This window comes from Bos indicus x Bos taurus, chromosome 28, assembly GCF_003369695.1.
Source record: "Bos indicus x Bos taurus breed Angus x Brahman F1 hybrid chromosome 28, Bos_hybrid_MaternalHap_v2.0, whole genome shotgun sequence".
Classification (NCBI taxonomy): domain Eukaryota; kingdom Metazoa; phylum Chordata; class Mammalia; order Artiodactyla; family Bovidae; genus Bos; species Bos indicus x Bos taurus.
In genome coordinates, this window is record NC_040103.1 from 24,694,752 (window position 1) to 24,711,867 (window position 17,116).

Genomic DNA, 17,116 nt, shown 5'->3' on the forward strand with positions numbered 1-17,116 from the left:
ATGCAGTACTTGGGTGCAATCTCAAAAATGACAGAATGATCTCTGTTCATTTCCAAGGCAAACCATTCAATATCACAGTAATCCAAGTCTATGCTCCGACCAGTAATGCTAAAGAAGCTGAAGCTGAACAGTTCTATGAAGACCAACAAGACCTCCAGAACTAACACCCAAAAAAGATGTCCTTTTCATCATAGGGAACTGGAATGCAAAAGTAGGAAGTCAAGAGATACCTGGAGTAATAGGCAAATTTGGCTTTGGAGTACAAAACGAAACAGGGCAAAGACTAACAGAGCTTTGCCGAGAACACACTAGTCATAGCAAGCACCTCTTCAACAACACAAGAGAAGACTCTACATATGAAAGAAAGAAGTCGCTCAGTCGTGTCCAACTCTTTGTGACCCCATGGACTGTAGCCTATCAGGCTCCTCCGTTCATGGGATTTTCCAAGCAAGGGTGCTGGAGTGGGTTGCCATTTCCTTCTCCAGGGGATCTTCCTGACTGGGGGATCAAACCCGGGTCTCCGCATTGCAGGCAGACAATTTACCGTCTGAGCCACCAGGGAAGGCTTCCAAATCCTAAAAGATGATGCTGTGGAAGTGCTGCACTCAATATGCCAACAAATTTGGAAAACTCAGTGGTAGCCACAGGACTGGAAAAGGTCAGTTTTCATTCCAATCCCAAAGGATGGCAATGCCAAACAATGTTCAAATGACCACACAACTGCACACATCTCACACGCTAGCAAAGTAATGCTCAAACTTCTTCAAGCCAGGCTTCACCAGTACATGAACCATGAACTTCCAGATGTTTAAGCTGGATTTAGAAAAGTCAAAGGAACCAGAGATCAAATTGCCAACATCCACTGGATCATCAAAAAAGCAAGAGAGTTCCAGAAAAACATGTGCTTCTGCTTTATTGACTATGCCAAAGCTTTTGACTGTGTGGATCACAACAAAATGTGGAAAATTCTTTAAGAGATGGGAATACCAGACCACCTGACCTGCCTCCTGAGAAATCTGTATGCAGGTCAAGAAGCATCAGTTAGAACCAAACAAGGAACAACAGACTGGTTCCAAATTGGGAAGTCAAGGCTGTATATTGTCACCCTGCTTATTGAACTTATATGCAGAGTATATCAGGAGAAATGCCAGGCTGAATGAAGCACAAGCTGGAATCAAGATTGCTGGGAGAAATATCAATAACCTCAGATACACATATGACACCACTCTTATGGCAGAAAGCGAAGAAGGACTAAAGAGCTTCTTGATGAAAGTGAAAGAGGAGAGTGAAAAATTTGGCTTAAAACTCAACATTCAGAAAACGAAGATCATGGCATCCGGTCCCATCACTTCATTTCAAATAGATGGGGAAACAGTAGAAACAGTGACAAACTTTATTTTTTTTGGACTCCCAAATCACTGCAGATGGTGACTGCAGCTATGAAATTAAAAAGACACTTGCTCCTTGGAAGAAAAGCTATGACCAACCTAGACAGCCTATTGAAAAGCAGAGAGATTACTTTGGCGACAAAGTCCATCTAGTCAAGGCTATGGTTTTTCCAGTAGTCATGTATGGCTGTGAGAGTAGGACTACAAAGAAAGCTGAGCACCGAAGAATTGATGCTTTTGAACTATGATGTTGGGGAAGACTCTTGAGAGTCCCTTGGGCAGCAAGGAGATCCAACCAGTCCATCCTAAAGGAAGTCAGTCCTGATTATTCATTGGAAGGACTAATGCTGAAGCCAAAGCTCCATTACTTTGGCCACCTGATGCAAAGAACTGACTCACTGGAAAAGACCCTGATGCTAGAAAAGATTGCAGGCAGGAGGAGAAGGGGACGACAGAGGATAAGATGGTTGGATGGCATCACCAACTCAATGGACTTGAGTTTGAGTATGCTCCAGGAGTTGATGATGGACAGGGAAGCCTGGTGTGCTGCAGTCCATGGGGTCACAAATAGTCGGACACGACTAAGCGACTGAACTGAACTGAAGTAACTCCAAAAAGAACTTCTTTTTCAAATCCCCCACTCCCCCAGTTACCCCTCTGTCATATCATCCTGGTTACTTCCTTGTTTGACTTTCTGTTGTCTACACTTTTTCATGGCTGCTTCTGTCTCTACTTTGAGGACATTTCCAGGCATCTCCCCTCTGCCCTGTTCCCACAAAGCCCTGATCTTTATTACACCAAGTGTAGATGAGATGGGAACTGGTAGGATTAAAGTACTGCATCCTTTCTTCACAGGGTAAATGTATATAGTTTACCTCATGAATATTTAAAATTCAGGATAAAGAAGCTTCTATTGTGAAATGAATTTCAGTGTGCATGGGGACACATTTGGGGAAAAGTATGTCTTTTAGTTCCCCAGTATTATGTCATGTTAAATACCTATTCTGCCTTACAAGCCATCCTCCTGTGTTGGTCACAGAGACCAGAGAGCTCCTATTTAAAAGAAAATGGTAGGACTTCCCTAGTGATACAGTGGATAAAAATCCACTTGCCAATGCAGGGGACATGCGTCCAATCCTTGGTCTGGGAGGGAGGATGCCATAGAGGAATTAAGACCGCATCCCACAACTGCTGGAGCCTGTGCTCCGAAACAAGAGAAGCTGCCACCAGGAGAAGCCCATGCACCACAACCAGAGTAGCCCCCGCGGGCCGCAACTAGAGAAAGCCCATGCACAGCAACAGAGACCCAGCGCAACCAAAAGTAAATAAATAAAATAAACTATAAGCAAAAGAAAATGGCATTTCAGAGAACAGCAACTATGGCTATTCAACATGCCTGAAAAATCAAAGTGTTCTTGAAGGTTGCTGTTTTTGTTTCTACATAATAAATCATGTGAAATAAACTTTGCAGTCTTTATACCAGTCACTTTGGTTCACAGGAAAAAATGTACGAGAGTTTTTAAAAATATTTCTATTTACTAACTGATAAGTTCATAAAAGAAAATCATATTACTTATTTTGTGAAACAGCACAGCTGCAGAAGCCAGGGTAGCGTGGCCACAGAGAGGAACCTCATTCTGTGGTGTAAACCATCTTAATCCAAAGCAGGAACCTTCAGAGGGGAAAAACCAAAGAGAGACAAGATCATTTCCGTACAAGGGGGTTGAAAGTTTTCATTTTCTAAACATTGCATTAGCGTAATTAATCACTGAAACGTGTTGTGAAAAGGAGGAGCAAAGTCTAGGCAAGACCTCTGTTGCTGCTGCTGCTGCTGCTAAGTCGCTCCAGTCGTGTCCGACTCTGTGTGACCCCATAGACGGCAGCCCACCAGGCTCCCCCATCCCTGGGATTCTCCAGGCAAGAACACTGGAGTGGGTTGTCATTTCCTTCTCCAATGCGTGAAAGTGAAGTCGCTCAGTCATGTCTGACTCTTAGCGACCGCATGGACTGCAGCCCACCAGGCTCCTCCATCCATGGGATTTTCCAGGCAAGAGTACTGGAGTGGGGTGCCATTGCCTTCTCTGAAGCAAGACTTCTAGGGCTCTGCAATGCTAGATCTGGATCTGAAACATTCAAATTCATCAGCATCTGCTCCCTTAGATGAACTGAAAATCAAATTAGAAGTTCCCCCACCTTTCTTATCTGCATGCAAAGAATAAATGGACATTTTTCTTAAATATTATTCCCCCACTGGAAAAACAGTTTCTGGTACCATTCAGGAATTGTTTTAAAAGAAAAGAAAAAAGTGTATTTACTTTGTGTAAAGTTGTCATTTGGGTGTAGCTTTCGGATAAAAGCCGTTTCAGAGAGGTTCATCTCCTTTGCAATTTTTTGATGCAAGTCTTCATCCAGTTTCTAAATTAGAAGCAAAAGGTTAGTGAGATTCCAGAAACACAAATCAGACTTCCTTGAACAGCAACTACCACTAGTAAGAAAAAAAAGTTTATTAATATTAAAAGTTATATACTTTAAAATTTTTTTAATGTAAAAAAGAATTTTAAAAAGTCATATACTTTTTTTTTTTTTTTAAGTCATATACTTTTAAAGTAAATAATCACGAAGAAATTTAAGGCACTTTTATAAAGATTGTTTTTCAGAAATCCATGCATGTAGCACCATGTGAAGAGCTGTGGAAGCTAGAGCAGATTCTGAAAAACCTACCGGCCTGGGCTATCCTTTGTCAGATTACTATCTAGTCTATCAGAGAGATCGTGCTCTCTTCTAAAAACAATCGTTACAAACAGAAACTCCACAGTCTGTCATTCTGTTGGATGAAGAGATGTTAGGTGCCCACTCTGAGCAGACTGGACCACCCTGACCTCATTTATGCATGTTACACTCCCTTTAATGAGTCAGGCTCAAGTCAGAGATCACCTCCTCCAGGAAGCCTTCCAGACTGCTGTCTCCTTCCCAGTCCTTACACCACCTGAAATTATCTACTATGCCCCTTTACTGGCTGTACCCCCAACCTCTGACTCAGAGTTCTATGAGAGCACCACTGTGCTACTTTGCTTTGTCCTGGTTTAGAGCAATGCTTGTATTTATCCTGGTATGGTAGGAGCTCAATAAACATTTGCTGAGAGAATTCAGTATTCATTTAATTTGCATTTTTAAAACACTCAACATAGATATTTTTATCCACTTACAGATAAAAAAAATTAAACACAAAAAGTTTGTGTAATATCCTAACAAATATACATGCATATACACATACACACATTCCTCTTAACTCAAGGAAAAAAATGGGTTGAAGCATATATTTTCTTTTTGAGAATGAAAATCAATTTTTTAATCAACAAGATGCTCACTACTTATATTCTGAATTCTAAAGAAATCTCAAGATATTAATTATATTCCAATAAAAACTAATTATAAAAAGAGAAATCTCAAGATAAGATAAATGCATTTTTGCCTTTGCCAAACTTATTGTTCTTGAGCTTCTGAAACCCAGAAATAAGAATTGAAACTTTATTCTAATAAGTTCAGAATTTACTTATCTGAGTTACGTCAAGTTAAACATCCTTGTCTTTTAGTTGACTCGAACTCTTTTTCCGTGTACTCATACAACATTACAAAGATGTTTACCTATTGAAGTTTGTGTATTGAGAAAAGGCATATAAGACACAAAACAGCAGTTACGAAAAATTAGTCATAACTTCTTAACTATCAGCTGATGTAAAAATCCTCACAGGAGACTTACTAAGCTTTTCTTTTTTTTTTTAATCATAATACAGCCTTTTGCTTTTATTTTGTATATTTACACAGTATGTTCCATCTCTACAGTGTCAGTTCAGTTCATTCACTCATTTATGTCCAACTCTTTGCAACCCCACGGACTGCAGCACGACAGGCTTCCCTGTGCATCACCAACTCCCAGAGCATACTGAAACTCATGTCCATTATGTCAGTGATGCCTTCCAACCATCTCATCCTCTGTCTTCCCCTTCTTCTCCTGCCTTCAATCTTTCCCAGAAGCAGGGTCTTTTCCAAAGAGTCAGTTCTTTGCATCAGGTGGCCAAAGTATTGGAGTTTCAGCTTCAACATCGGTCCTTGCAATGAATATTCAGGACCGATTTCCTTTATGATTGACTGGTTGGTCTTCTTGTTGTCCAAGGGACTCTCAAGAGTCTTTTCCAACACCAAAGCTCAAAACATCAATTGTTCGGCGATCATCTTTCTTTATAGTCCAACTTTCACATCTATACATGACTACTGGGAAAACCATAGCTTTGACTAGATGGACCTTTGTTGGCAAAGTAATGTCTCTGCTTTTTAATATGCTATTTAGGTTGGTCATAGCTTTTATTCCAGGGCTGCTGCTGCTGCTGCTAAGTTGCTTCAGTCGTGTCCAACTCTGTGCGACCCCATAGACGGAAGCCTACCAGGCTTCTCCATCCATGGGATTCTCCAGGCAAGAACACTGGAGTGGGTTGCCATTTCCTTCTCCATAAGCTTTTCTTAAAAGAGCACTGTATTCAGAATCTGTAGAAACTCTGTAGCCCTACAGAAAGAGAAATCACTTAAGAAATTGATACTTATTTTCTGAAAACCCAAACAGAACACAATGAGTTTTTGTTTGTTTTTTACTTACCATTTTTCTTTCAAAAGATTTAATCCAATAATGCATATAAAGCACTCATCAGAGTGCCCAACACATAATTAAGTACTTGAAAAATGTTACCTTTTTACTTTGAGTGGCTCAAAGTCAGTGCTTTAACTTGACATACTGTACTACCTCCCCATAACAAAGAAACTATTATTATCCCTTCAACATGCTACAGGCAGAAAAACCAATTTCTATCAGATAAAATGGACTCCTGCAACATTTCTGAGGAAAAGGAGCCATCAATCAATTACCCATGCTGCGCTGAGCCAGCAGCATCAGCACCACTTTCAAGGGAATTTGTCAGAAATGTAGAGTCTCAAGCCCCACCCCAGACCTTCTGAATCAGAATCTCCACCTTAAACAGAAACCAGATGATCTGTGTGCACATTAACGATTGGGGAGCCCTGATGTATAAGAGCTGGCCCTGGGTTCAAGAGCCTTAGCCTGTCAGCTGAGGAGTCAAGACAGATACAGAAAGCAGCAGTAGGCCACACCAAAGAGTATGTAACTGAGATATATGGATTTTAACATTAAGTTCCCTAGGACTTTAAAGGTGAGGACTTGAGCCAGACCTAGCAAAAGGTCAGATTTGGGTGAGCTGGACAGGAAAAACTGGGCAAAAGTTTTGAATTAGAGATGCTTCTTGGGCAAGTCACTTGACTGCACTTTGCTCTCCTCCCGTTATATCTTTGATTCTCTAGGATTCTGCAAGTTGAAGTAAGGAGAATTAGGATGGTAGGAATGAAGTGGAATGAGCACATGTCACACCTGTGGACACCTGTGGGGCTAGGGAGTGAGAAGTCCTACCTGAGTAGAGGAGATTGAGTGCTGCTGGGGCCAACAAGACAATGTTCAGAAGTGAGCTCAAGTTGCTTTTCCATGGTTTGTAGAATGTTCTCCATGGAAACTGGCCTACCTGCCCATGCATATAACACCTTAATGAAACTGGGAGCCATTTAATTTCCTAGGGCTGAGTCTGCAATCATCAGCTTCAAAGGTAACTGAAGGGCTGATGAAGAAAAACATGGATTTGTCTCCTTGACTGCAGGAACCTGAGTGCTTGCCAGTCCTTCCTCTATCTGATTTGGCCAAACTTCCTATCCTTGTCCTTCCTTTCTTTGCCTATTGCTTCCCTCGACCTTTAGGACCAGAGTTTCTAAAAGTATTAAAGAGTTTCACATTTTAGCTAAGATCACCATCTTTTGGTAGTAGATTCCTTTGCAAATGGGCTTTTTTGCACACCAGTTAAAACACACACTCCACTGACCATCAGCTCTCTAATCCTCTCTGGTTTGGTATATTTCACCAGCTACAATTTGAATTTCTGTCCCAGGACACTGAAAATACATCTGCTATTTGCCGGAGGTGCCAGAGACAATAAAAAGTTTGATAGTCACAGCCCTCAGTATGCACCACCAAGTGGCTGAATTTCTACACTGGAACCAAAGAGCAAAATAATGGTGAATCATAAGAAGATTAACATTGCTTCAACTTAGAGAGCTTTAGGGGAAAAAAAAAGAATGAGACTACATTCATTAACAATACTGAAGTTTTGTATTGGAACCAAAAATATAAAATGTTTCCATTTTACACTATAAGCTTATTTTCAAATGTAACACACAATAGTTACAAGCTGAACCAATAACTGTTAATTCTCTTGCTTTAATATCCATTTCTCTTTGCCAATCTCACAAGAGTCAAGTTTCCAGCAGTAAAAAGAGAGCCATGTTTGTTTTTCTGAGTTGCAATGCACTGTGTTGGGACACTGATGTTCTATCAACCATACAGCTCGCAAAAGATTAATAATTAGAAAATCACAGTAAAGTTTTAAAATACTCCCACCTTGTGGCAGTTTAGAAATATGACAGCCTAAACAGGACAGTCTCGCTCTCTGTCTGTTCATTTGTCCCTCTGCTTTCTTTCTAGCAAAGGAAAAGCACTTGGATGTAGAAAGTTCTAAATCATTCAGGAAGAAACAGGAGATTCCTTCTGAGACACTGGGTTTCTGATTGCAAAGTTATATCCACACAATGCAGCACTCAAGCTGCAAGTCATCTTCAGTTGTTCCTAAATACTTTGGTCACCTGATGTGAAGAGCTAGACTTGTTGGAAAAGACCCTGACGCTGGGAAAGACTGAGGGCAGGAGGAGAAGGAGATGACAGAGGATGAGATGGTTAGATAGCATCATCGACTCAATGGAGATGAGTTTGAGCAAGCTCTGGGAGAGACTGAAGGACAGAGAAGCCTGGCATGCTGCAGTTCATGGGGATGCAGAGTCAGATATAACTTAGCGACTGAACAACAATGGATCTTATATGCCTTGTCTCTCCAGCTCCATCATAGAACCTAAAGCACATACTTGCATTGCATGCCCTGCCCATTCCACACCATGAGTGAAAACAAAAGATCCATAATCGTTGGCCAAGACTTCCCCAGTGGCGCAGTGGACAAGAATTCACCTGCCAATGCCCGGAACACAGGTTCGATCTCTGGTCCAGAAAGATTCTACACGCCACAGAGCAAGTAAACGACAACAACTGAAGCCCTTGTACCTAGAGCCTGTGCTCTGCAACAAGAGAAGCCACCTCAATGAAAAGCCCAGGTACCATAACTAGAGAGTAGCCAGCCCCAGCTCGCTACGACTAGAGAAAGTCTGCTTACAGCAATAAAGACACAAATAATAAAATAAACTAAGAAAATCAATAAATAAATACCTGTTGGCTTCTTCTACTAGAACCCCTAGAAGAAGATTCTGCATAATACAATTGATTATACTATCTCCACTTTCACTCAACAGATATTTAGTGTCTCCCGTGTGCCAGGCCCTGGATGTTGGAACAAGTCAGAATAGATTAAGATCTCATAGAATGTCCGGAAGTGAGGAAGACAGGCGTTGAGTGAATTATAAGGCTGATGCATGTTACCAACTGGGAAGGGGCACTGTGGGAGAGTATCTAGTAGTGAATATTCCAGTAGTGAGTGCGTGTGCAAGCTCAGTCGTGTCTCACTCTTTGTGACCCCATGGACTGTAGCCTGCCAGGTTCTTCTGACCATAGAATTTTCCAGGCAAGAACACTAGAGTGGGTTGCCATTTCCTCCTCCAGAAGATCTTCCTGACCCAGGGATCAAACCTGCGTCTCTTGCGTCTTCTGCATTGGCAGGCAGATTCTTTACCACTGTGCCACCTGGGAAGCACCAGTAGTGAATATAGTGGGTTAAAGGCATGGACCCTGCAGTCAGGCAGACGTGGGGTGGGATTCTGAAGTCAGCCACTTAGATAAACTGCTTAACCTTTCTCTGCCTCTGTCTTCTCATCTGTAAAACGGGGATTAATAATAAAACCTACTCATAAAGTGGTTGTGAGGGTGAAATGAAATATGAAAACCAATATGAAAACCAATTAACACAGTATGTGTCTGGCTGAACGTGCCTGAAATCACTGCCCCCAGCTAAGAGTTTTGTTCCAAAAGTCAGTTAGGGTACTTGGGAAGCAGAGATTACCACACTAGCATTTCCTCTTCCTTTGCATTGCTCTCTTCCTTCAAATATTTGGCAAAGAAAAATGCTTCAGTGTCCTGGAAGAATCTTCTCTGCACTCTGCATCCTTCTTCTGAGCATAAAACTGAGATACAAGGTTGCAACTCTCTAGAAACCCCAGGAGTCTCTGACCTAGTCTGGTCACACTGAGTCAGTAATCCTCTCTAAGAAAGGATGCCAAGTGTGGAAATGGCCACTGCATGTGAGTTAAAGCATGGATTGAACTCAGGATTGCTTACACCTTTTTTCATTTAAATACATAACCTACCAAGCTATAAAAGTGGCTTTTGGTTATACCTAACTTTACCCAGGAAAACCAGAAAAGCAAGTAATTTAGGAACTAAAACTAAGCTTTCCTACTTAAAAGTGTGAAGCCAATCCTCCTTGCTGTCACTGGAAATGATTATTAGTGTTTAAAAGAATAAAAATGCACATCTGTGAGCATCCCATTTGATCCTAGAAGTGTCCCTCTCATGGTAGATAGCCAGGAAATACCAGCTGAAATGGAATAAATGTATACACTGGGCCTTGAAGTTGTTTTTATGGATAATTTAAACAGGAAAACTCCAGAATAAACCTCTCTTTAGACAAGGTATCTTTTGAAACAATGGTTCTCAACTGGGGGCAATTTTTGATTGTCATGGCTCAGGGAGTAGGGGAAGACTACTGTCATTTAGTGGGTCAAAGCCCAGGACCTGAAAAACATTTTATAACAGGCATGACACCTCACACAATAAAGAACTTCCCAGTCCAAAAGGTTAATTACACATTTGAGAAGCTCTGCCCTAAAAGCACACACACACACACACACACACACACACACACACACACAATCTTAAGGTTTTGTTAGAATATGAGGGAGAATAAATATGGGCTCCTTACTTTTGTTGGTATGTTATTTTCACTAACTAGTAAAGCAGGTTTACAGGACAATAAACCACCTCTTATCACTACCACAGCCCGATAACCTATTCAAATAGCTGATCAGGAATTCCTATAGCTTTTAACACAGCTGTCATTGTAATGTATCTATTTCATTTTTTAAAATATTGTTTTTATACACTTTCTATGTCTAAGTGAAAACTCACTCCAGTATTCTTGCCTGTAGAATCCCATGGACAAAGGAGCCTGGCAGGCTACAGAGTTGCAAGAGTCAGACACTTAGCGACTAAACCACCACATATAGTCGTTACTGTAAAATTGTCAGGCATCGGAGAACAGCCATCAGCTTTTAAAGTTTTAAATATTTTTTTCAAATATCTGTTTCATATTACTTACATTTAGCCCTTAATCTGTTTTTGCTTTCACCTAATACACAGTGTTCCTCATGTGAAGATTTAAAAAATTGACTTGTCTAGGGCTTCCCTGGTGGCTCAGACAGTAAAGAATCTGCCTTCAATGCAGGAGACCTGGGTTTGATCCCTGGATTCGAAGATACCCTGGAGAAGGGAATGACTACCCACTTCAGTATTCTTGCATGGAGAATTTCATGGACAGACGAGCCTGGAAGGCTATAGTTCACGGGGTCGCAAAGAGTCAGACATGACTGAGCCACTAACACTTTCACTTCACTTTCACAGTGTTCCTCAAGTGAAGATTTGAAAAATAGACTTATCTAGAAGGGCCATGACAAAACACTTGAGAATACTGTAGAAGTTCTGGGAATGTTGTTACCCAGAAAGTTTTCCTTTTCTTCCAGCAGTCTGTTATCAAGTATTTTAAAAGTTCAAAGTACAATTATCTAGTCTTTAGTCTGTCTACCAAGTTTTTCATAGTATCATCTCAGTCAAATTTTAAATAATTTTAAACAAAACAAAATGAAAAAGAGTGTTCCTTTGAAACCCTGAACTTAAAATCTGAAGTATTTTCTCACCCATAAAAATGCAAGTTGCTCCATGCTCTGGTCCCCAGGGAACCTAGTACCTGGTCTTTCGGCCTCTGTGGTGACTATGGGAAAATGACCAGGTTTATGCGTCTATTTCCCCTGCTAGACTCTGAGCACCTCAAGGACAGGCAAACTTATTGGTCTCGGTACCTCCCGTCCCTACCCTAGAGCCTGGCCCACAGCAGGTGTCAACAAACATTTGTAGAATACATAACGACAGGCTACATGCCTACTGAGTCGTGGTCAGCATTATAAGGCTTAGTCCTTATCTGTCTCTGATATTTCCTGAGTTCACTTGTGTTCTTTCTAGGTGCTTCAAGTGCCCGCTGTCTCTAGCTGTGGGTAAAAAAATTCAAAGGGCGGAACAACACTTTCTCCTTCCATTTCATTTTAATGTTTATTGATTATGCACTGGAGAAAGTGCTAAGTTAACCTTCAGGAAAGGAGATCCTCAAGTCTACAGAATAGAAAACTAGCAAACCAATCTTTAAATACCTATTCAGTTGTCCTGGACCAGGTATTAAACCAGCCTCATCTCACAGGTCTAAGGCACAGAAATGAACTGAGAGACGCTAGAGAGCATCCCTGATCGCAGACTTCCTTTTCTTCCTTTCATACTGAAGCATATTGCTTTGAACTATGCTAAGCTTTTTGTTTAAATTTATATTTCCTAGTTTTTCCAAATATATAAATAACATGCAAAATATATTTTAATAGTGAAAGAGAGAGAGAAATCCTAAGTCTGGAGTTTAGTGAATGTACTAGAGGTGAGAAGGAATACATTGAGGAATAATATTAATTCCTGGTAAAAATTGAGTGCATAAATCACTTAAAACTTTTTTCAAAACTCTTCTAGAATATTACATGGGAATATGGGATAAATACACTAAGGCTTTTTTTTTTTTACACTAAGACTTTGACAAGTAGATTTAGTCAATTCCACAAGCCCTTGATGTGAAGCTGTGTGTGTCATATTGCTTCTAAAGGAAGTTCAGGATTTAGAATCCAGCTGTTAGCTATTCTCTCACTATTACTCCGAAGTTCTTATGTTACTTGATAAAGTCTATTAATGTTATTACTTTCTGCACTGTGTGGTTGGAAAATGCCAGCCACAGGGCTGCATAATGAATGCATTGTTAAGGTAAGATGGGGACTTTGATTACCATATTGCTGCTTTATTTGAGGGAGAAAATAAAATATATCAGGACTCTATTAACAACATTCACCGGTCTCAGTAAAACCGCAGCTATTCTCCATGTTGATTTACACTAGAGTCACCTGGGAAGCTTTAAAAACCAGTGCTGCTTGGGTCTCACCCCCCAGAGATTCTGTTGTGACTGGTCAGGCACAGGAATTTTTAAACCACCTCAGGTGATTTTAATCTGCAACCAGCTTGATGTTTACTGCCCTGGAAGGCCCCAACTTAATAAGACTTACTCAAGATCATCAACTGCTCACCGCATAGTTGACATAATTCTCAGACACTCTACTCTAACACTAACTGCTCTGAGTGGAAGGGTACATTGACTTGTTTCCTACTACCCAGGTAACAACACAAAGCAGCTAAGGTCAAGGAATATTTAACTACTCTGTTAATACTTATCTAACCAGAGAGCCTTTTTCCCCCCCTCATTGCACCATGTAGCATGTGGAACTCCCCCAACTAGTGACTGAACCCATGTCCCCTACAGTGAAAGCTGGAGTCTTAATCACTGACCACCAGGGAAGTCCTCAAAGAGCCATTTTTAAATTGAGATTTTCAGTAAACTGAGTTCTCACTATGTTAGAGCTTAATTCCTTTCTATCTTTCTACTAAATTACTTAATTCCTTGCAAAATGTCTCATCTTTTTGGTCCAGAAAAGAATTTCTAATTGTCTGAACTATAGGTAAGGTTAAAAATACACAACTAGAATCTTTTATGCTAAATGTAGTATCAGCCATATTCAGTCACATAAAACTCATCTAATTTCATTGTCTTCCACATTTGGTGCTAACTAAATGAAAATCCAGTGGCTACAATGGATGAGCTTTCTTTTTTTTTTTTGGTCTAGGGATAGAATCTGTGCCCCCTGTGGTGGAGCCCCCTGCGGTGGAAGTCTTAACCAGTAAACCACCAGGGAAGTGCCACCTACTCCTGTTTTTGGTATTTTTTTTTAATTGGCTCTAGTTCTTCTTTACATAAATCTTAATTTTCTAGACATGCCCATCCATCTAGATATAAGCAGTCTTATCATATAATTTGGTTAAAATCAACTTGCAGACATGAACATTGTTGATACCATTTGACAGAGAACACAACCCAGGAAGGTAAGCGAACAAGTGGGTCTGATTTTTTTCTTTTCTTTTCTTTTCTTTTTTTTTAAGAAAAACTTGGTTCTACAAGCATCTAGGATTTCAGGCACTGTACTTCAAAGCAAAATACTACTTACATTTTCTAGGAGGCAAACAGCAGCCGGATTCCCACGAAATGCTTTTGTTGTGAATGCATCTGCTATGAAAATAGGGAGCTTCATTTTCTTTGTAAGCTGTTTCTGCAAACTCTCAAAACTGTTTGTAGACTGCTTTCCCTTTTATTGCTGCAAAAAAATCAAAAAGTTAATGTTTTACTTGGTGCAAAGAAACAACTAACATTTCCAAGTACAAAGTCAATTCTAATACACCTGCATTTAAAGATAAGTAATCCTTTGATTTATTTTAAGCCTCTAGATTGAATTTGCTTTAAAATACTGGATAAATAGAATATTTTCTTTTCATAGTGTACATATACTTAACATAGTTATATTCTTAGAGTAGTCAAAACTAGCATAAACTATGTTGTTAGTGAAGTATGCAAAACTTCCAAAGAGCATATATGTTGCTGATAGTTTACCAATGAATATTAGTGCCCTTTTAAAATGATGCATTTTTTCTAACTATATAAAAAATGCCCATCATAAAAAACTTGGAAAATCAAAAAATGAATCATAACCATGCAAATCAGCAATAATTTTTTTTGGACTTAACATAGTCAAAGGAACCTCATGTTTTAATTTTGTGTTATTTTATAAATCTGCAATTGGAGACTTTTTGAGCTCATGATATAGAGGTTAAAATTAAGCTTTTTATTATAAGAATAATACTTTCTCTTTACTGAAAACCTATAAAATACAGAAAAATGGTGTGGGGGGTGTGAAGAATCTTCTGTATCTTCATGCTGTGGAGATAAACTGTTCACATTCTGGGTATTTCCTTTGCTTTTACTAGAAAGCATGGATTTTGTCATAGGTAGGGAAGAATTCCTCTCTCTCAAAGTTATAGAATTTTTTAAAAACTCAGCAAACTATGGGGTGTTTTGCTTAAATATAAAAGAAATTAACCCATCCTAACACCTATCTCTTGTTCTCAAGGAGATGAAGATAAACAATGGCTAGGCAGCTCCCAGATCTACAGAGTTGTTTTCTTTTTCTTTTCTTTTTGTTTATTATACAAGGGTTTTGCTTAACTTTCTTGCCAAATTGCCTACTTTTTTCTGCCTTTTTTTTAGGTATAACTGATATATTACTTTCAGGTTTACAATATAATGATCCAATATTCGTATATATTAGGAAATGACCTACCACAAAAAGTCTAGTTAATCTATCACCAAACATAGTTACAAAAAAAGGGTTTTTTTTTTTTCTCCATGTGGTGGAAGTTTGAAGATCTAGTCTCTTAGCAACTTTCAAATATTCAGTACATTATTATTAACTATGGTCACAATGCTGCACATGACATTCCAAGAACTAATTTATTTTATAGCTACAAGTTTGTGCCTTTGGAGCCCTTTCAAGAAACTTGGGTAAGTCTGCACTTTTTGACCTCCTAGAAATAATAGTATTAATATTTAAGATACAGTTTTTAATCATAATTTTTAGCAAGGAATTCTAGCCAGTGAGGAGACCAATGTAGAAATTATAAAATATAAAATACAAAAGGAAAAGATATATATAAAATGCTTAGGAACACAAGGAGAGAGCAATAACTCTTCCCAGGAGACAGTCAGAGGGAGCTCCAGAAATGAGCTCCCAGAGCTGTCATCCAGAGATGACATTTGAGTGAGTCCAAAAATACACACACACACACACACACAAATATCCAGCGGTTCCGTAAGGTGGGAAAGGCATCTTGGGTAGAGTGCATAGATTAATCCCAGGCCAAGCAATTTGATATAGAAATAGATATGCAAGAGGAAAGGAGATTGCAGAGATGAGGCTATCGAGATCTGCTGGAGTCAATGTTCATGAAGGAGCAGATATATGTAGACTTATAGCTGATTAATATGGTTGTACAGCAGAAACCAACACAAGATTGTAAAGCAGTTATCCTCCAATTAAACTTAAAAAAAATTTTTTTTAAATAGATAACCTACAAGGACCTACTGTACAGCACAGAGAACACTGCTCAATATTCCATAATACAGGCTTTCCTGGTGGGCCAGTGGTTAGGAATCTGCCTTGCAAAGCAGAGGATGCCGATTTGATCCCTGGTCTGGGAAGATCCCACACGCCAAGATGCAACTAATAAGCTCATGGGCTACAACTACTGAGTCAACACACACTGCCGCTACTGAAGCCTGCACACTCTAGAGCCTGGGCTCCACAAGAGAAGCCACCGCAACGAGAAGCCATCACACTGCAGCTAGAGAGTAGCCCCCACTCTCCGTAACTAGAGAAAGCCCTTGTACAGCAAGGAAGACTCAGCTCAGCCATAAATAAATAAATAGATAAAAGTATTCTATAATAACCTAAATGGGAAAACAATCTGAAAAAGAATAAATATATGTCTATGTATAACTGAATCACTTTGCCATACACTTGAAACTAACACAACATTGTTAATCAACTATGCTCCAATATAAAATTTTTTAAATGTTAAAAAAAAAAGAAAGAAATTCAAAATTCAGTTCAACAGCTACTATGTGGCAGGCCAACTCCAAAGCTAGGTACCAGGGAGAGGAGAGAGTCTCATGAATGAGCCATATGCCTCTACTCTGAGAGTCTAATCTAGTTTGTTTTTGAAGATGTCTCTCTTTTTTCTCTCTCTCTCCTTAAAATTAATTTCGGTTTCATTTCTATAAGAAAAATGCAGACTTATTTGATGGGAATTGTGTTGGATCTGTGGACTACCTTGAGTTGTAAAACCATTTTGAAGATCTTCTTTTAATCCAAGAACATGAGTATATGACTGCTAAGCTGCTTCAGTCATGCCCAACTCTGCAATCCCATGGACTGTAGCCCACCAGGCTCTGCTTCTCCAGGCAAGGATACTGGAATGGATTGCCATGCCCTCCTCCAAGGGATATTTCCCACTCGGGATCAAACCTGAGTCTCTCATGTCTTCTGCATTGGCAGGCAGGTTCTTTACCACTAGTGCCATGTGGGAAGCCCCAAGAAGATGGGTATATCTTTCCAAAAGAAGAAAAGAAAAGGGCAGGCTTAACTTCCTCCTGAATTGCTGAGAGAAAATTTGAGGCAGGTAAAGTTTAAGCAACTTGCCTTTCTTTACCCAGTAAATGAGCTTGCACAAATTTTGGCATCCTGGTCAATCCAATGGCTGGTCCTGAGCTGCAGCTTTCAGGCAGAGCTCTGTGCACTATCCAGCAGGGTGTTTTTCAAATGAT

At 39.7% G+C, this 17,116-nt stretch overlaps 1 protein-coding gene across 3 annotated transcripts in view; it reads right to left on the reverse strand.

Moving 5' to 3' along the window:
* PBLD (phenazine biosynthesis like protein domain containing) overlaps positions 1–17,116 on the reverse strand; it is a 35,381-nt gene that overhangs the window by 9,456 nt on the left and 8,809 nt on the right. For 2 of the 3 annotated variants that reach the window (XM_027530559.1, XM_027530557.1), the window contains exons 2-4: positions 13,908–14,054; positions 3,704–3,803; positions 2,962–3,060 (exon numbers count right to left, since the gene is read on the reverse strand). In XM_027530559.1, the coding sequence (XP_027386360.1) occupies positions 2,962–3,060; positions 3,704–3,803; positions 13,908–13,991 (283 nt within the window). In that variant the 5' untranslated portion in view covers positions 13,992–14,054. The remainder of the gene's footprint in view (positions 1–2,961; positions 3,061–3,703; positions 3,804–13,907; positions 14,055–17,116) is intronic. The other variant, XM_027530560.1, reaches the window with a different exon arrangement.